The sequence below is a fragment of the Tripterygium wilfordii genome, chromosome 12 (assembly GCF_013401445.1).
Source record: "Tripterygium wilfordii isolate XIE 37 chromosome 12, ASM1340144v1, whole genome shotgun sequence".
NCBI lineage: Eukaryota > Viridiplantae > Streptophyta > Magnoliopsida > Celastrales > Celastraceae > Tripterygium > Tripterygium wilfordii.
In genome coordinates, this window is record NC_052243.1 from 2,846,261 (window position 1) to 2,865,509 (window position 19,249).

At 36.9% G+C, this 19,249-nt stretch overlaps 4 protein-coding genes across 16 annotated transcripts; 2 read left to right on the forward strand and 2 right to left on the reverse strand.

Annotated features, from left to right (window-relative positions):
- Positions 1-24: 24 nt before the first annotated feature.
- LOC120010700 lies at positions 25-5,350 on the forward strand. Of its 3 annotated transcripts, none has more exons than XR_005470904.1 (5): positions 25-1,597; positions 2,623-2,883; positions 3,687-3,838; positions 4,357-4,493; positions 5,110-5,350. XR_005470904.1 is itself a non-coding variant. In XM_038861494.1 (5 exons), the coding sequence occupies exons 2-5, from the start codon at positions 2,630-2,632 to the stop codon at positions 5,275-5,277; spliced, it is 711 nt and encodes a 236-aa protein (XP_038717422.1). In that variant the 5' UTR covers positions 1,606-2,511; positions 2,623-2,629; the 3' UTR covers positions 5,278-5,350. The 3 variants fall into 3 exon arrangements, 2 of the variants coding, with proteins under 2 accessions (XP_038717423.1, XP_038717422.1); XM_038861494.1 differs by lacking the exon at positions 25-1,597 and adding an exon at positions 1,606-2,511; XM_038861495.1 differs by lacking the exon at positions 25-1,597 and having other exon boundaries at positions 1,604-2,883; positions 5,067-5,350.
- Positions 5,351-7,178: 1,828 nt separating this feature from the next.
- LOC120010270 lies at positions 7,179-12,707 on the forward strand. 9 transcript variants are annotated; one of them, XM_038861022.1, is made up of 6 exons: positions 7,179-7,296; positions 7,411-7,522; positions 7,613-8,911; positions 10,405-10,809; positions 10,994-11,199; positions 12,161-12,707. In XM_038861022.1, exons 3-6 carry the CDS (start codon positions 8,473-8,475, stop codon positions 12,404-12,406), a joined length of 1,296 nt encoding a protein of 431 aa, XP_038716950.1. In that variant the 5' UTR covers positions 7,179-7,296; positions 7,411-7,522; positions 7,613-8,472; the 3' UTR covers positions 12,407-12,707. The 9 variants fall into 9 exon arrangements, with proteins under 9 accessions (XP_038716950.1, XP_038716946.1, XP_038716953.1 ...); XM_038861025.1 differs by having other exon boundaries at positions 7,189-7,751; positions 7,880-7,957; positions 8,434-8,911; XM_038861026.1 differs by having other exon boundaries at positions 7,189-7,751; positions 7,888-7,957; positions 8,434-8,911.
- Positions 12,708-12,814: 107 nt separating this feature from the next.
- Positions 12,815-15,909, reverse strand: LOC120011076 (B3 domain-containing transcription factor VRN1-like). 2 transcript variants are annotated; one of them, XM_038862112.1, is made up of 5 exons: positions 15,621-15,909; positions 14,666-14,819; positions 13,736-14,135; positions 13,469-13,644; positions 12,815-13,274 (listed from the first exon to the last, which is right to left on the reverse strand). In XM_038862112.1, exons 2-5 carry the CDS (start codon positions 14,768-14,770, stop codon positions 13,029-13,031), a joined length of 927 nt encoding a protein of 308 aa, XP_038718040.1. In that variant the 5' UTR covers positions 14,771-14,819; positions 15,621-15,909; the 3' UTR covers positions 12,815-13,028. The 2 variants fall into 2 exon arrangements, with proteins under 2 accessions (XP_038718040.1, XP_038718041.1); XM_038862113.1 differs by having other exon boundaries at positions 13,736-14,132; positions 14,666-15,909.
- A 23-nt stretch (positions 15,910-15,932) lies between these two features.
- On the reverse strand, positions 15,933-18,249 carry LOC120011075 (60S ribosomal export protein NMD3-like). Of its 2 annotated transcripts, none has more exons than XM_038862110.1 (2): positions 18,125-18,249; positions 15,933-17,678 (listed from the first exon to the last, which is right to left on the reverse strand). In XM_038862110.1, the coding sequence occupies exon 2, from the start codon at positions 17,674-17,676 to the stop codon at positions 16,144-16,146; it is 1,533 nt and encodes a 510-aa protein (XP_038718038.1). In that variant the 5' UTR covers positions 17,677-17,678; positions 18,125-18,249; the 3' UTR covers positions 15,933-16,143. The 2 variants fall into 2 exon arrangements, with proteins under 2 accessions (XP_038718038.1, XP_038718039.1); XM_038862111.1 differs by having other exon boundaries at positions 15,933-17,681; positions 18,125-18,241.
- Positions 18,250-19,249: the final 1,000 nt, after the last annotated feature.

The window sequence follows — 19,249 nt, forward strand, 5'->3', positions numbered from 1 at the left end:
GACCAGACTAAAAGAACAATGAAATATGATTATATTATTGACGGGCCAAGAATAAATATAAAGCCCAGTAAAGATTAATTAACAAGTCCAAGTAGGAAACTCGCTAAGCTCTAAAGCTGAAATGATAAGCCTTTTAAGTTAAAGGCCCATTAATGAGATCTTTTCAAAGAAAGATCTGGAATCCTGGAGAACATCGCAGGCTGACCTCAGTGAGAGCCTCTTGAAGCAGACGCAGCGAAATCCATCTTCCATTGCAAGACTGTGAGCAAGCGCTGGGTATTCTCTCTCACCTCTCCTGATTTTGCTCTTCGTGTACGGATTCCAATTCCCTCTACTGTCATTCTGAATCCGGATAGGTTTAATAAGGAAGTAATCGGGCTTGTCTTCCTCAACTCGGATTTGCGAAAATTGGGCTTTGATTTGAGAAAATTGGGCTTTGATAGTTTGATAGTATTCCATATCACATAGGAACTAAAGGTCACTGGCCCTCAACATTTTAAAGCCCAAAGCATGTCAATCACCTATCCCTTTTCAGTTTTCCTAATAAACTGCGTCGTTTTGCTCCCGGCGCAAAATCTTCGCTTCACAGATCTCTACTTCGCTCTATGCTTCTGCTGCTACTTTCCTCTGTTTCCCATCCTCATGTATCTCTCACTCACTTACCAATTCAGACCTTCGTCTCCAATTTCATGCTCCTTCAACCCCCGAAAACCCCTCACAGCACCACCAGCAAGGGACCTAGTCATAGACTTCGGCAAATACAAAGGCAAAATGTTAGGCACTCTCCCTTCAACTTACCTCAAATGGATCTCAAACAACCTCCGCGCCCGCGATTTCGAGCACTGGGCAAATCTCGCCGATCAAGTCCTTCAAGACCCCGTTTACAAGGACAGGATCGAATGGGAGTTCGCCGACAATATTTTGCGTGGAAAAGACTACAAGAACAACGCGAATGAGAGCGCGGACGCTTCGTTGTCTGAGATTAGCGAGAGGTTTGGGTGGGACAATGGAGATAAGATTGGTTGGAGAAAGGTTAATTTCGAGCTTTTGGGGACGAGTAATGGTGGAAGGATACCTAGGAAGGTATCGTCTGCTACTAATTGTGATAGCGAGAGTGTGGAAGAAGAGAGAGTGAAGAGAGAGAAAGTTAGGGTTTTGTCTGTGAGTGAAGAGAGGAGGAGAGGGAGGAGGGAGAGGATGAGATCGAAGAAGAGAGAGGAGACCGTCGGGATGGAGGACAAAATGGGAATTATAGAAGAAAAGAAGGGTAAAATTGAGAATGGAGTTGATGGTGATAAGAGTCGGACGGTGGAGATTTACGAGAACCCATTTCCTGGACGTGAAGGACTGGTGAAGGAGGTGCTTCGCAGGAGAAAATTCATATAGTTTTAGGGTTTTGTTTTAAATCTAACATTTATGTATGTATTTTTCACTGATAGTGAATAAAAGTATAAAACGTTTATGTCCAGCATTAATGCCTTTTTAACAGTTTAAAGTTTTAAACTGGAAACTACGGTCTTCGCTTTCGTCATTCTTCTTCACAACGCCACTACAGAAGCAAAATCTCCGTTCCACCCCCCCCCCCTCTCAGCCTCAGGTAAAATCCAATAGTTTTTTGTTCTTCACTCTAATTGAGCACTTTTGTATATCGGTTCAAGTCATTTCAGTATTCTCTTTTGCTTCTTTCATCATTTGTTCTGTCATCTGTGTTCTGTCGTTCAAGCGATGAACTACTGCGCTTGTTTTAGTTCTAGTTGCTTGTGCTTTTGGCGATGATTTTTAGCTTTTTTCATTCCAGCTCACAGTTTGATCCATAGTGTCTGTCTGAGTGTAGTTTTGATGCAATTTAGCTTCGATTCAGTTTACAAGGTAACCTCTTTTGGATTTGGGTGGCAAAATTGAAGTTAATTTGATCCTGGCGGTTTCGTTTCAGTTTACATGTATATTTCTTCGGTTTAATAAATCATTGGCCTGACACAGCCTATGTGATTAGGCTCTTTTGGTTTGTCTTTTCAATTGAAACATAGCAATGTTGGATTGATCTTGAAGAGATAAGAATTGGGATTTTTTTTGTGTGATTAAATTGGGGTTAGTTCTAATTGAGTTAAAAACTATCATCGAGTATTAGGGATGTTGCAGAAGTTATTTAATCTAATACATATTCAGTTTTCTTCTACTATTATTTTTCTCCTCAGCTAATATATCTTATGTTTGAAAAAAGTTCAACTTTTAAAGTGGCTTATGTACCTCATAATCGCTTGAGAGGATGAATTAAGTTTGAAGGAAAATCTAGCTATATTATCAGTTTAAGTTCTATGCATCCATAATGCATTTTCTTCCTTTTATTTTTATAGTTATGTGTTTGGTATAATGGTATCTTATCTGGATGGGTGACATGGATCTTGAAGTTTTTCAAATATATTTTCTAGTTAATTTAATTGTTGAATATGAGTAATGCTTTCCTTGTTTTTCTCTAAACTGGAAGCTGATATCCTCTGGCGGTTCTGGCAAGTGAGAACTCCTTATTCAGTGTGGCCTTGTATTTTTCCCATAATTCTCCTCTCCTCCCCCAGGTTCCCCATTCCGTTCTGCAATTTTGAAACACTGTTTCTTGCATTGCAGACTTCCAATGACAGCCAATGGTGAGATTGAGTCTTTGACATCGGTTCATGATTTGTTTGCAAAGCTTCCTGACCATCTTCATATTGAAATCTTCCTCCGGGTTCCCATCTCAGACTGGGCTCACATATCATGTGTTAAACTGCAGTGGGCCAATCTGTTCCGCAAAGAGTGCTTCTGGCAAGCAGCTCTTACGAGGAGCTTTCCTCTTGCTGGCCAAGATAAACGATGGCCAGGACCTATCCCTCGAGGGTTGAGCAAACGGTATAAGAAAATATTGTCTCTTGGCTCCCAACTCCTCCTCGACTTTATATTTTTGATATTATCTATTTCTTTCTTTCTTTCCTATTCTTCATCCTTTTATTACTGTCCTTTGGGTATTTCTTTTGTTTCCTACTTCCGCAAAGTGGTCATTTAAGTCAAAATTAGTTTTGTACTTATGAAGTCTTGAGGTATGATCTTGATTACTTTCCGCTAAGAGCTGCTAGATTAATAGCTTTGCTTTACCTTTATGCTTTCTCATAGTTGACAGAGCTTGTTGGTCAGACAGCCTCACCAAATTGAAAGCATGAGAGATTCAATTCAGTTTTACATAAATGAAAAAACAACTTTGAAGTGTCTTCTTCATAGTTGCTTGCCATGTACTTAAGGTCCGATTAAGATTTGCAGTACTATCAATCACGGTACATGGACTTATATTTATAGAGAATAGAGTCATCTGCAAATTATGAGCGTCTTATCAGATGCGCTATGGGTCTGTGCAAATTAAACTCCTGTGGCTGAAATTATTAACGATTGGGATAGGCCCCCCTGATGCAAGATGGCATGTAAATAAGGATCGGCATGCTCAATTATGATGAACTCCAAAAGAGCAACTGATACTAATGCATTTATACATTCACTTGTCTAATTCAATGCTTTTTCATTCACTTGTCTATCTTTCCCATCTAATTCAATGCTTTTACATTCATTTGTCTCCTCTTACTAAACTTATAGTATTGTCCCTGGGTAATGAAGTTTTTTTAAGATGCTTTGTAAGTTGTAACAGCTTATATCAATGTGTGCAGGAGATATGTGGCTTTGTATGTTAGTAAACACATGTTTTCTCTGGATGGTGAGATTGATGAGATTGTGGGCCATTCTTATCTGTTTCTGAAAGAGCAACTTCAACATTCGACAATACCACCATCTTCTGCGATACTTCATGGAACTATAATTGGTCAGACCTTTTGCATTCACTTGCTTGTTTTTTTTTCCTTGTGATTTCTCAGCGAATTTATAATTGATGTTAATGTAAACTGTGATGTATATGTCATTGTTTGATCTCCCATCTTGTGTTTTGCAAATAGAAATTATAGTAGTTTGTTTCCACTGTCCTCCTTCGTGTACGTGTTAGAAATCTAACTTTGCATGGCTTAGAAACGTTCTTAATTCTTATGAGTTATCAGAAAATATAGGTATTATAATGTAGTTGCATGTCTCTGAACTATGCGCTTTTGTTTGTCATATATATCATGCTAATTAAACCAGTAGCACATTTGCATATTGTATTTGTAAGTGAACTTTGATCCTCGCTGCAGACCAAATTGATAAATTGAAAACTTCATCACCACTGACTAGGAGGCATCCAATTTTTTCATCTCTATTCCACTGTACTCATGATATCGTTATGATTGTCCTTGAAGTGATGAGAACCTAAGGGTCTTCCTGACTGGGTACGACTTTGTGTTTAAACAGATCAATTTATTTCTTGTGGCAAATCAAGAGATATGGCTCACGAGCTTGCTTCACAGATCTGGTTAGCGGTCCTTGACAGTTTGGAGGAAAATGAACAGACATTTTTCTTACTTAAGAGTTTTGCTCTGGAAGAGGATGTAAGTTCTTCTCATTCAGACTTCCTTTACCATTTTTACCATATATTATTTCCTTCAAAATGCTTTAAGTTGTCAAATGTGCTATGTGCCTATGTATGTCTGAGAGAGAGCGAGTGTGTTAATTGCAACTCAATCGAAGTTCCAGTTATTATTGGTCCAAGCAATCCCTCAGTTGGACACCAGGACTAATATTGTATACCATAAACAGCAATTGTAGTGCCATAGCAATTTCACTCAAAGTAAGAATACTACTTACTATTAGCGAGATAGATGGTCCATCACGACTGGAAATGAAGGAAGGAAGTTTAGATCAGTCAATCTCACTCCATTTGTGCAGTAGCATTTTATAAGTTTGTGGATCTGGGTTCAAGAACTAATTGATCACATATGCAAAACAATGTAGCTAGTTTTATCTTACTTAAGGCACTTATGTACTGGTTTCAGTTTTTAGATCTGTTTCTGGTGAATAAAGAAATTTCAAGTTGTTCCTTCTGAGTTCTGCTAACATCAATGCATTTAGACAATTAGACAGCACTTTTAATTGTGTAGTTTTGTTTGTGTTTGTGATTATAGTTTAACTACTGATGACACCGCGCTTCACCACCTCCATCTACAGATCTTTCTCCCATACCCGTACTCGAGGTCCATCAAAGTTCAATGGAGGGTGTTTGACAAGCTTTTTACCGACTTCCGTGATTGTTTCACTCATATGGATTACTATGATGCATTGGCGTGTGCAAAGAACAAGTTTCAGCCAATACCATCTGCATGGTTAGGTTACTAGTACTCTCTTCCTTGTATGGATTTCCAGATCTACTATTGTAATTAAGCACCCAAAGTCAAGTGTTAAAAAAAAACTTGTACATTGCCCTAAAGAACTGAGCCTATTAAACGAAAAAAAAAAGAGGAATATTGTATATTCATCTCCTCACATGGTTTGCATATTGTAAAGAAAGTGAATAAGACAAGGATCTTCATGTTTTTGCTGGGCTAACAAATTGTACTAGAAGATATGTTTTGCTGATGTGATTGGGGTAACAAAATGTATTGGTACTATGGTATAAATTTATTGGCTTGATTTTTGTGTAATAGAGATGGGACTCAATATTGATTTTTGTGTAAAAATATGTGTGTATATGTTAAAGTGGATCCCATATTGACAAAGTGAGCCGATTAGTCTCCATGCTAGTATGCTTGGGCCAACATGGTGAGGCCAATAAATGGATCTTGTTGTGCCATATCTTTCATCCATGGCCCATCAAAATTACATCCATGAGCAAACAAAATATCATTATTGTAATTGCTCTCAGCAACTAGAATGATGTAGTTTTAATGGTGAATGGAGGATATATGTTGTCTTAGGCCATGGATAAAAAGGTCTTCAATGACAACATTTTGTGCAAGTATGAAACATGGTTGACATTCATATTGGCTCCAAACATTTGGCCCCACTTAGACAACATTTATAACTACATTCAAAATTAATATTGAATCTCATCTCTATTACCTGCCTGTTTGGTAGGGCGGCGGCCACAGCGGATCCGCTGGAGGCCAATGCACTGCCAAACGGCACATTTTCGCTAGCGGATCCGCTGGCGCAAAAGAAGCTCCCTTCTTCAGCGGATGAAACGCCCACGCCAAAAAGCTGCAGCTGTTTTTTTTTTTAAATTTTAAATGTGTGGGTCCCACACTTTAGATTACTATTTAATGATTTAAATATTATGAATTAATTATATTTATATTTATGTATTCTAATAAAAATATTTATATTTATGTTTATGTTTATGTATTCTAATAAAAATTATGAATTTATTATATTTATGCAGTTATAATTATTATAACAGTAAATTTAATATTGAAATAAATTAATTAAAATTTAAAAATACAAATAAAATATTTATATTTAAGACTTTTAATTTTATAGGTGTTTAATTTTAATACATAATGATAAATTAAAAAATACAATAAATGTAAGAAAAATAATTTTATTAATTAAATGTAAATTAAAAATACAATAAATATAAGAAAATTAAGTTGATTAATTAAAAAAATACTTCAAATTAATTTTAAATATAAATTATATTTGATTAATTAAATTAATACTTAGAATTAATTTTAATAAGAATTATATTTATTAGATTACTTTTAATATAAATATAAAAAAAACTAATATTATAATACTTTATTTCAACCATTTTTCCGCTAGCGTCAGTTTTTAGTTCACCAAACACCTCACAGCATATTTCACAGCTTTAAGCTCAGCATATTTTTCACAGCATTTCCGCTAGCATTGAAAATCAATTTTTCCGCTGTGCCAAACGGAGCCTACGTCAAAGACTAACTCAATAAATTTAGACCATTATATCAATAAATATAACATTTCATTCTCATTCCTAATAACCCCTATAAAATTAATCTCTCAGTATATTTTTTTGTCTTCAATTGCATTACATCATTATGCTTGCTCTAATCATTCAAAAATATCAAATCTTGGAGATTTGGGACTTGAGCAGTGGCTCATGTCTCCCCACTCCGAGACTCTGTGCTCAATTGACTTAAAACAATTTTGGGATGTATTATTATGCTATATGTATTATGGAATTACAAAGGGGTAAATGCGTAAATTGATATTTATGCAAAGACAAATAGTAAAAAACTCCATTAGCTTCGCGGCTTTTTCTGTGCAAAAGAGAGAGAGTTCTGAGCTCTGACAATATTCTCTGTACGATGTCTGTGAGGCACTGTTTCCCTCGTGCCTCGTTCTTCCTTCTCGACCTCCATTTCCAGCTAAATTACAAAACCCGTAATCAAATTTAATTACTTTATTAATCTGTTTCATTGATATTCATATTTTCTAGCATCTGCTTTAATTTGGTCAATTTGAATTTCTTCATAAAATGATTCATTGCTTTGTCAGGTCTCTTGGGGGTCGTGATCACAGTCTCTCTATTTGGGAAACACCCATTAACACAATCAATATTCAATACATGATACTCATTACTACTTTTGAGAAAAGAAGGGAAACAATAGTTATGGCTCACATTTATTGCGTTTTCAGTACACTTTCTCTTGTTTCTCTCTCTGTTTGATTAGGGTTTTTACCAGAAACATCTTTTCAGCTTCTCGGATTCGTGGGTTCCACATTTGATTTGCAATGGCTTGATCTCCGGGGATTTCATGGCCTTTTGAGTTATTTCAAGTCGGAGAAGCTGGTTGTTTCTTGTGTGTTTTGGGATTTCTTAGGGTTCATGTGTAGAGGTAACAGTTGGTGAACTTTTTGAGTTATACATTATTTGGGTTTTTTTTTTTTGTGACCTTCTTTGGTGGGTTACATTGTGTTTTATACTATTTTCTTTGTACTTTTGATGAGCTTTTTACTGGCGAAGGAATCTAGAGAACTTGTGTTGTGCTGTGGTTCACTTAAGGGGACTACTCAAGGCATTGTGGATTTCTAAAGCTTCAAGGTCAGTTTCTTGAATGTCCATGTGATAAGAAGAATGTACTCTCATGAGCTGTGCTAAGGCGTCATTTTAGGATAGTTGAAAGTCTTAGCAAAGAAGCAGCACTGTGGGTTTCTTGAGTTTGGCAAACTTCCTGGGTGGGTCATAAGAGCAGTTATTCAAGTGAGCTAATAGTCTTCTAAGGTTTTATAGATCACTGATTCCATTGCTTACTGGGGCTTCGATTGTTTGTTTTTTTTCCTTTAGATGGCTCTCAGTTATGATATGTTCAGCAAAGCAGAAGTTGCGCAGGATTTTGAAATCAAGATCTTACATTTGTGTGACATGTCTATTGTTTTGGCATAAATAGCAAGCACAGTTCCTAGAATCAGAATACTTTTCTCTGGCTGAAAACAATTCCTTTTATTCTCTTTTGATTCTGGATGCACTTTAAGGTTTGACTCAGGAAAAGGAATCAAATAGTCCAGTATTGGGTGCAGGAAGAATCCCATTTGGAGAACAAATTGTGGGTGTTGAAGATGGATTTCTTCAGAGTTAAAAAATTCAGGAACGCCCGCAAACCAGATCCCGCAGAAACTTTATCTGAGGATCAACCGGTGCCGCCACTGGATGAACCAAAAAATGAGGTTTCTGGTGGTGAGAACATGGGCAAATCTGCTCATGCTGATCCAATTAATGAAGCTGAGGATGATGATGATGATTTTATAACAAATGAGGTTAAGAGGAGGCTAAAAGAACTTAGGAGAAACAGTTTTATGATGCTTATACCTGAAGAAGAGTCATGCGTGGAAGAGGAGGAAGAAGAAGAGGCTGAGGCTGATACCAACCCTTCTGAGTGGTTGGATGTGGAGGCAGAGGGCCGGCGATGGTGGGGTGGGTTCGATGTTGTGTATGATAAGTACTGTGAACGGATGCTGTTCTTTGATCGGATGGCCAGACAACAGCTCAATGAAGCTGGTAAATGTCTAAATTTTCATTTAGTCCGGTTATATTTATTGTTTCTTGGTCCAAGTTTACATATTTTAAGGTTCTGGGTATTTGGTGATTCGTGTTTTAGGGTTCATGTTTTATGTGTGGAGTGAGGTTAATCACTTTGTGATTGTTTGGGAGTGAAATTGTAATATGAGTTGGACTTAATTACACTTTGAATGATTTGCTAAGAATTGAATGAAGTGTCTGGATTCTAGGTCAGATGAATCGGGTTAAAAAATGCAGTGAACAATAACTATAAATGACAATGTTGAGCACCATTGCTTTTTTCAATGGATCTAGATTTGAGCATTCTACACTTTTACTGATTTTTTAATTTATCACTTTTTTTTCTTTATCTAGGTATCATTTGAAACGTAACTTACAGATTGCTCTTCAGTCTTCTCATGTTAGTTGTTGGGATGGTGTGGAATGATAACAGGGAAAACCATTTTATTTATATTGCCATGAAGATTGAATCATTGAAAGATATATTTTTTTCCTATTTGAATCTAGAGTTTGAAGAGGTTCTCCAGTGCAAAGCATGTCTAGGTCATTGATGTCCTGATAATTATTTCCTGGGAGCACCTTCTTGCATGATAAAATTAGCATCTTGCTTTCGTATGTCATGGTGTAACAAAATATCAAAATCAAAAGGTTGCTGCATTTATTAGTATCTTTTTGATAATCTTACTCTCTGTGCTATTCAGGGTTTCTTTGGGTTCTATATTTTGGAATCACCTGCAATGTCTTCTAGCAATGCAGAGCTAAAACCTTTCTTGTTCTGCTCTAGATTGTGATTTTGAAATACAAGGAAAAGAAAGTAAAACTACACATCACAATAAGGCACTCCACTTTTGAGATATTCCTTCCAGTGGATGTGGACCATTCATAACATATAATTCCAATGTTTGTTGGATGACAAAGAAAAATAATAATAATAACAGAAAGAAAAGAAGCATTTGGAGTATGTGGTCAATGGGTGGCGGGTTTTGTTTTTTTAATGTCACTTCTTCCTGCTATTGGTTTGCAGCTTGGTTATTGCATTCAAGTCATGAGTTAGGCTTTTCTCTGCAGTCTGCACTCTTAGAAATTTCCCTTAATAATTAAGGGAATGAGCATCGTAATGTTAAGTGCGCAGCCTCAAGAATTTTATAGGTCTCTTATGAACTTTGAGTGAGGTAACACTGAAATAGCTGTAGAAAGTGCCCTGGTCAAGTCTCATGTACTTTAAGTCCGATGCTGGAATGCAGCAGGTTTAGTAATTATATCATTAATTAACACCTCTCTTGATGCTCGTGGATCTCAAATTAGCTTCAATTGCATAATATAGCTGAGAAATGGTTTCCGCAGGGCTTTGAAGCTTTACCTTTTCGTATGTTCTGTCATTATCTTAAAATAATGTTTACATGATTGCTGTTCTGCTACTGGGGAAGAAAATTTCCAATCCTAATCAAAAGTTAATCTTGGTCTTGTTGCAGTCTCCCCAAATCCTTCTACTCCATCGCCAAGATCTGCATCTAAAAAGCATAGATCCCCCCTTCTCTGCCTTTCATTGAAAAAGATTGAAGAACCTGACGATGAGACTGAGCATCTGCAGCAGCTTGAGAATGATCCATATAACAATCTTGAAACAGCCTATGTAGCACAGATTTGTTTGACCTGGGAAGCACTCCATTGTCAGTACACTCAACTGAGCCAGAAAATCTCATGCCAACCTGAAAGTCCCACCTGTTACAACCACAGTGCTCAGCAGTTTCAGCAATTCCAGGTCTTATTACAAAGATTCATTGAGAATGAGCCTTTTGAGCAAGGTTCAAGAGCAGAAATTTATACTCGTGCAAGAAACATTTTGCCTAAACTTCTTCAGGTTCCAAATATACAAGGTAAGTCTGGAAATAACAGAAAAGAATTAGTGTGTTTGATATTGGTTATGGAACAGTATGACTCCAGCTATGTATTAATTTTGGCTCCATTCAAAACTTGGACTTATTTTACCTGCATTAACTAAATGACTGTAATTTTCTGTGCTTTTGTTGTAAAGTACTTTTTTTTGGTGAACCTGTTCAGGTTCCGATCAAAACAAGTCAGAAGAAGAGGAACCATATTTCGTGGTCCTTGCATGTGATCTGATCAGAATCATTCAAAGCTCTGTCCTTATATTTCACATTTTCTTGAAGATGGACAAGAAAAAATCGAATGGTGTGCGGAACATATTTGGAAATCAGAATCAAATAGCAACCCCACTTCTATTGATTCAATCTTCTCTTGAAAAGGTAAGGTTTTGTCCTGCTATCTTGTTTATACATATACCAAGTTAAAGATTAATTGCATGGTCTTCTCATCGGTAATAATTTTCTTGTCCTGCTATCTTTTTTGTTACAGGTTTTGCTTATCAAACCTTGCCAATTTATTTTGCTTTTCATCTGAAACTGCATGCTTGGAATTAATATTTGTTTGCAATTGTTCTGTTACATCTCGTTGATAAATGACTATATTTATGAACAAAATTATATTTCTTTTGATTTCTTATTTTGAGTTGCAATTCATGCTTTAGCTGTAGTCTAAATATATGGCATTGGAGCAATCTTAGGCCACTTGTCAACTCCTCAAAATGCAACTGATTGTTCTGTCAAGCTGTATATGGCAACCTATGGCAAATTTTATGTTGGAAACTTAAAAAATATTCAACTTGGACTCAAAAAATAATTAGAAATGACGGGATCTTTTTTTAGCACTCTATTCCACTATTCAAGTTTCGAAGGATCCCATCATTATACAATATTATACTCTTTAGAGCTAACTTCACTCGGTATGAATTTATTGAAACTAGAGACAAGTAATTCATTCACAAGACGACACTCTTGGTTTAGCTGATGTCTGATTTCCTCTACCTGTTAGAAGATTTAGCTGGCATATTTAACATCATGTCGAACTGATGATGGGATAACATCGTGTCGAACTGATGATGGGATCTTCTATAATGTCAAATATTGACCTTCCAATAATGAATTTTCAGGAGTATGTATATTTATTGATAGATCAGCTGGAGTACCAAATGACTTGCTTTGCCAACCCCTATGTATATATATACACATGCGCCACCAATTTATTGGACGACATGATTGTGTAGCTGAACTAGACTGTAGCAATCATGCTACTGATATAGACTATAGTTTTGGCTTAATTTCCAAATACTGCTTTATCTTCGATAAATTTCATCTATCTTGTATACAGAAAGTAATGAAGCTGAAGGAACAGCGTAAAAAGAGCAAAGGCTGGAAGCAGACATCATGGCCTCAAACACCTGAGGATGTTCAACTTCTTTTTGGCCTCATTGATGTTAAAATCTTATCGAGGGTTATCAGAATGGTGAAAATTACGAAAGAGCAGTTGCTTTGGTGTGAAGAGAAGATGAAGAAGCTAGATTTATCGAACGGGAAGTTGCAGCGAGACCCTTCTCCTATCCTTTTCCCTTGTTAATCGAATGATTCAGCTGCAGGGAGAGAGAGAGAGCCTCACCTCCCTACACATTACCCTTCAATGTTTTGACATGAATACGAATGTAACTTCTTCACCAACTGTGTTGAAATGAACAAGTTAGAAGAATTTCATTGCATTTAATTAGTGAAGGGAGGTAAAGCAGTTTTGTGATATTGTAATAGGTGGTTACATATATCTCTCTCTTTCTGCCATGTTGATGTAGCAGATGATGTGCTAATGGATGCTTTTGTATCTGAATATATTTCAGTTTGTTTTTAGTTCAAAATGTTTTGATTCACCATATTTCTGTCAATGTGAGCTTCGACTCTTGGAGGGTTGAGAGTTGGATGATTACCTCAAAAAAAAAAATGCAAGGAGAAGTAAACTGGATGATTGATTGCCTATTCAAACCAAACCAACACCTGACTTTGGTTTAGAGACAAAAGATAAAAGTTGATCTGCCTAATCAAACACAAGCGTCCTAGATAAAAAGCCTACCAAATGGACATACTAATCCATTCAAGGATTGAAGGATGATGAAGCTTTTTCACAAATATATTCACATACATACTGACCTAACTACTATAGAGGCCCTGCTGCTTCTAATGACAACATCACTTCATCAGCCAGAGCTACGGAAAATCGTGACCTTCAGAGCAGAAACTTCGGTGTTAATCAGCTCGAAGACACAAACATCCCCTATTTGCAAAGCATTTTCTTTGACGAATGATCTGCCTCCAAGTCCAATCTTGCCTGAGTTTGATTTGTAGCTAGCAAGTCTAACAGGCCATGATTTATCTTCAACTGTAAGCATCGTGTCCAATGACTGCTGCTTCATATATTTGCTTACAAACGTCTTTGGTAAACTCTGCACAAAGCAACCAATGTGAAAATATCATCACATATAAAACCTGATTACCGACGATGTATGTTTAAAGGCACAAAATGAAAGAATCCTCTGCTAGGAAAATTTTTATGTACATGGATGGCGTATATTAAAGTAGATAACATACTTAGTTTTCTGTATTTTTATAATACACTCTTTTGCAGTGGAAAACTTACCATATCAGACTGACCACCAACATAACTTGGTTGAATGAAGATCTTAAAATAAGGATTTTCAGATTTGAAACCATTAGCTCTCTGGACAGCTTTGGTAATTTTCTGAGATCTCGGTACCCATTTTCTCTCATCAGCTCCCCCTTTACTTTTCAGACCAGTAGAAGTTTCTCCAACATCTAATCATTTTCGAAGGAATGATATATTAGTGATCTCCTAACAGTAAGAACTTTATATGGTATAAGCAAAAGACATGATTAAAATTCATACCAAATTGTTGCACGGTTTTCCTCTTTTGAGAACGAGGACCTGGCACTGGTGATCGTGCTCTCGCTCTACGGTTTATGGAGACATCATTAGCATTTCTTTCAATTTTGGGCTCTTTAGGTGGTTCTCCAACATGTTTAGGCTCCTCAAGGTAGTAGATCTCGATGGCACTCTTGTCGAATATAAGTACATTGAATTTCCTATTTCCTTGGTATTCGAATACCAAGAAGTGCCCATACTCTAGAGAATAATAATCAGCGAATTTTTCCCATCCATTCTCAAACCAAACATGGTCATCACGTTTAGACAATTCTACATGCCAATCTACACCACCTGGGACAGTAAGGAGCACTGAGTTTGGTAGGCTATCGCCATATTTTCTCACAAACTTTCTTGGTATCTCCTAGTAGGAAATGAAAACCCAAAATCACACACATGTAAATTCACTGATATATTAAACAGAAAAAGAGGACAAAAAACACTTCAAAAGCAAAAACACTAGATAGTATTAGCTGAAGATAAATTGGGAAGAGAACACACTCACAAAAGAGACCGAAAAGAAAAGGAAAAACCACAGAGAATACTAAAAAAATTGTGAGTCTCTGACAGGACATTATTATACATTTACACTACAGATTCAATTGCTGGATACATTTGATGGTATTTGACACGTGTTAAGCAACTTTTTTTATGACAATTCAAGGGAGAAGATTGATGCTTACAAATTTTGATTCTCTGAGAGTGTCTTCAAGAATGATATGATGAAGAAATGGGACCTCTTAGATGCGAGGACAGACATAAAAATGCCACGAAATTTTTACTCCTTTGATAGTTAACAGGGATTCTCTCAAACAAAACCATAGGCTAAGAAGTCCATCCAGAAGCATTTAAACTTGACTATTAAAGTAATAGTGAAGAGAGAGAAATGCTTACAAGTTTTCCTTCTCGAATGGTTTCGTCAAGGATTATCTTGAAGAAATGGGGCTTATGGCCATGGCTATCATCATCACCACCACCTCTTGTGCTGGTAGAACCCATGGCTTAGCAGCTCCAGAAGAGCCTCTTGAATATGCTCTTTGTGAGAACCCTGATCAGATGAAAGCAGATGTAATAACACCAAGTGCATACTAGCAATTAAAAAGTTGTTGCCTAACAATGGATCAATAGAGAAAATGAGAATTAAATGAATGTCAGTTGAAAGGAAACACATTAATGAAGACAATATACTAGGAATTAATGTCAAACAAACAATTGTCTCCTGCTGACAGAGAATTGTCCCCCTTGAAATCAAATGCTGTAAAATACCCATAAAGGATATAACCGCCTTGGAAATAAAATGAAGATAGTAAAATCGCTTCTTCGAGAAACAAGGATTTGAAATTTTGAATGAAACGGTTGGGTTGAAGTGAACATTTTCGTCCCAGCCTTTATTGATTGAATTGCAAGCGGCAAATGACACCATTGAGAAACTGGCTGATAAAGAAAGAAAGGTGGAGAACATTCAAAGGGAGTCCTCACCCCGTTAAGCTAACAATTAATGTCCTCAATGAGATTCATGTTGCCATTTGGTTATGCAAGAAATTTTTAAAGTACTGACAACAAACACAATCTTCCAAAAAAAAATGATAGCTTTCATCATTTCAACATTTCAATGGAAAACCCAAAAAATGCTGAATCATGAATAAGCTTTCATGGTAGTGATCTAGGCTTGAATCATATAAGTCTCCCAATGCAATGCAGATATAAGAGAGATTTATTTTACCGTACCAATTGTCTGGTCAAGAGAAACTAATACACCTGAAGTTGATTTACAAACCACGATAAAAAGTCAGTTTAGCTAACTATGCAAAGACGGCGCATCATCGACATACCATCTTCAGAAACCTACCTAATTACTGCTGCAAAGTCCCTGGTGCTTCCAATGAGGCTATTGCTAAGCCATCAATACATTAAACATTGCATCTGAAAATCGAAACCTTCAAGACGGCAACTAGTGTGTCAATCAACTCCAAGACACAAACATCCCCTACTTGCAAAGCATTTTCCCTGAGAAATGTTGCCCATCCATACGAGATCTTGCTCGAGTTTGGTTCGTAGGTTGCAAGGCCATTTATCTGGAACTTTAAGCATGATTACTTCTGCTTAAAATATTCTGTGACAAATGCCTTCGGTATTCTCTGCACAAAGTAATCAATGCAAATATCACCATACTCAAACCTGCTTATTGATGGGGATACAAATCAAGAAATTATGCATGAACAAGTACCAATCCAGATGGTCATATGGAAACATATTGCTTTTTCGAATAACGAAAGCCAAAATCATACAAATATTTAAGAGTACAAAGTAACTAATGATATAAAGACACTCCTACTCACAAACCAAAACTGTTAAGCAGACCAAAATTCTTGTCACTCTCTCATGCTCTCGTCCACATCTTCCTCATCACTTATATCAAGATCAGCCATCAACTCTTCAAGAGGGACAGAAGGTAGATCTTCTCCATCAGTCATGGATGCAATCTCCGAAGGCTGGTATTCTTTGTTACGGTACAACGATATATTGAACCTCATCTCAGGATTCTCCTCCAAATCTCTCAAGAATTGTTCATACTCAGAGCTCATTTTTTCTTGCTCAGCTCTACTCTGGGATTCATCAACATCCATGTTAATAGACCTCAGTTTATATGGACGTGCCTTCCCATGTTTCTCCTGGCGCTTCTCTTCATAGCTCTTCTTCATCAAAATTGCTTCCGGAAGGTTGAGACGCTTGTGCTTGTCGAAGTCAATATCATTACTATTAGCATTATATAAGTCATAACCAAGAGCGTAATCCCCAGGTTTCAATAGATGACCTAGGTGTGTTCTTATATTGAAAATTGTATCATTCTTCCCAAAATCCGACACACGAGCCACTTGGCATTCAGCTAGAACATACTTTGATTCACCAACATTAACTTCAGAAGAAATAGGCTCCAAGTCCAATATAATGTATTCCACAAGCTGTCTGCTAGTGAATAGGGACTTAAAAGATACCCTCCAATATTTTTCCGCATCCAAGAAACAATGTCTTAGAGTGAATGGATCTAGCAAAGCAATGCTGTGTGTCACTTTTGTGCAGATCACAAGAGGACCAATATTTCCAATACTACCAGCAAGCTTTGGTGGAAGACAGATCAAATCCTCACGGCAGATTGGTGATATTTCAACAGAGAAAGTGTACTTGTAATTATAGTTATTGCTCTTAGAATCATGTGAGACAAGCTGTTTGTCATGGCGACTCCGAATGGGGGCAACCTTACCCAAAAATTCCACAAATTTCACAGCATGATTGCGATTACCGAAGAAAAAATCAATACCTTGATCCATCAGCTTGATTTTAATGGCACGAACAGCAGCATCATGCTTCAGAATCAGCTGCTCCAGATAATAAAAGGTTCTTCTGTGAGACACATGTTGACGGAGTTGCACAGAAGCAACCCACTGATCAGGATTGGCCTGAACCCTTGTGCAAGATTCACACATGTGCTCCTGCTGGACATACTCAACAATGCATGTTTGGTCAAGTATTGCACCATTCAGAACCTCTTTCTGAACTCTCAGCCTAACCTTGATCCTCTTAGAGTGGGGTTCAGTCCAAACAAACTCTGCATGCACTAACTTGACCTTGTTCAAATTTTTCACCCTCTTAACACAAAAGGTCAACAGCTCCTTTGACTCTAACTGCGCTTTAATCCAAGTTCTCGGCGGCTGCAGGTATTTATCACACTCGGGGCAATGCAGAATAATCACATGCTTCTGTAAACCTTCTGTGATATCAACTTCCGATTGTAAACATTTCACGCACATATTGGCAGCATTTGGCGCCATTGGGATACCACATTTGCAACACAAAACAGTACCGATGGTTTGAGGAACTGTAAACATCCCCGCTTCTTCAGCCATGGCTGCTGATAGAAAAATGGAGGATAGTAAGCATTTAAAATTTCAAAGCAAGCATAACTACAAAATAAAATTGGGTTAAGAAGAAATTAAAGGTGAACCCTTTGACCGCACAAGTGCCTCCTCAGACTACACGGTAAGTAAGCAAGAAATATAACAGTGCATAGACCTTAAACTGAAATTATCATTAAAGACCAATCAAACCACAGAATTATAAAGAAGCTCCTGAACAAAGAATAAAAAATCCCAGTGAATCAAGCTCTGTCAGCAATTTATTTTCATAACATACGATTCAATGATTGAATTTTTGCACTCAAAAAGCAAATAACACATCATTTAATTACAAAAACACAAAATATTGATTGCGACTAAGAACGAGGAAAACAATATGTGTTTGTAAACACCACATTGACATGGAGAGAGAGAACAGAAAAATCAATGGAAAGCTTGCCTTCGATGATTTAGTTCGGGTGTGGGCGAGGCTGCTTCGTCGGCTTCTTTAATCGCAGACAGACGGAGATCGAAGGAGAATTTCAGATTTTAGACTTCAATCGCAATTTTGCTTCAAAGTATTTCTTATTTACTCCATATATATAAAATTTTAAAATTAAGTAAGTCGTGCATTAAACCAAAATGGTATATCCATGGGCTGGCCCGCGAGTTTCGTGGGCTGGGCAGGGTTGCTCGTTGAGTTCGAAACTCAACCACTGGTCCAACAAGCTAAGTGTCCAAGGGCCGGGTCTGGCCGGCCTTGTAGGTCAAGCCCTTTTTCAAAACAATTTGATTTGAAAATCACAAGTTTTAACCACCAAAACAACATAATTTTTTTAAGTGTAGAAACAACGTCAAGTTTTTAATTAGGATAATGTTAGGAATCCTCAAAATTTGATCCCCAAAAATTCTCCAAATCTATGTGGCATTACAATAGTCATTAATTAAAGACACATATAAGGTCCACTTCACATTAAATGAGGTCACTTTTTGGAGGGTCTCAAGCATTATTCTTTTAATTAATTGGGAATAAACTCTCAAAACATATTCTTAGACTAATGAATGATCTCAAATAGATCACCTCCAGAATTAGCAAAAATACAACCACAAAAAATAAGCCATAGTAGATCGCAACTCCCATGTGAATTTAACAGCACAAATGATATGTATATGATAGTAGATCACCAAAGCAGTGCTGCTTGTTTGGTTGAATCGGTTTGTGGATGTAGAAATCAAATTTTCTTATCCTAACATTTCAATCCAGTTAAGGTATTGTGCGCTTTAAATTCTCTTCGAACCCACACGTATTTATCTGAAAAATATTATTATTTTGCATCCTTCTCCACTGCTAGAATCCGTAAGGCGGAGTGCCAAACTTGAGATTTTTCCGTTCCCTACTAATGATTGAACGAAAACAAGACATATAATATGTTAGAAAAGGATTGGCAAGATCAGAAATATATTTCCTAACCAAATATTTTTGACAAACATAACATTGCATTGATGTCAGCAATACCAAAACGACCACGTGTCATTTCTGTTGTTGTTTAGGGAAACTTGAGACGAGCGCGTGTCCAAGCTTGAC

Bases quoted from the DNA above. Each gene is read 5' to 3' on its own strand.
- LOC120010700 (XM_038861494.1), top strand. From the start codon at position 2,630: ATGACAGCCAATGGTGAGATTGAGTCTTTGACATCGGTTCATGATTTG. The intron at 2,884-3,686 runs GTATAAGAAAAT...CAATGTGTGCAG, and splicing joins CCTCGAGGGTTGAGCAAACG to GAGATATGTGGCTTTGTATG. The intron at 4,494-5,109 runs GTAAGTTCTTCT...CTCCATCTACAG, and splicing joins GTTTTGCTCTGGAAGAGGAT to ATCTTTCTCCCATACCCGTA.
- LOC120010270 (XM_038861018.1), top strand. From the start codon at position 8,473: ATGGATTTCTTCAGAGTTAAAAAATTCAGGAACGCCCGCAAACCAGAT. The intron at 10,810-10,993 runs GTAAGTCTGGAA...GAACCTGTTCAG, and splicing joins TCAGGTTCCAAATATACAAG to GTTCCGATCAAAACAAGTCA. The intron at 11,200-12,160 runs GTAAGGTTTTGT...TCTTGTATACAG, and splicing joins TTCAATCTTCTCTTGAAAAG to AAAGTAATGAAGCTGAAGGA.
- LOC120011076 (XM_038862112.1), bottom strand. From the start codon at position 14,770: ATGGGTTCTACCAGCACAAGAGGTGGTGGTGATGATGATAGCCATGGC. The intron at 14,136-14,665 runs GTAAGCATTTCT...ATTTCCTACTAG, and splicing joins CCATTCGAGAAGGAAAACTT to GAGATACCAAGAAAGTTTGT. The intron at 13,645-13,735 runs GTATGAATTTTA...GAAAATGATTAG, and splicing joins GAAAACCGTGCAACAATTTG to ATGTTGGAGAAACTTCTACT.
- LOC120011075 (XM_038862110.1), bottom strand. From the start codon at position 17,676: ATGGCTGAAGAAGCGGGGATGTTTACAGTTCCTCAAACCATCGGTACT.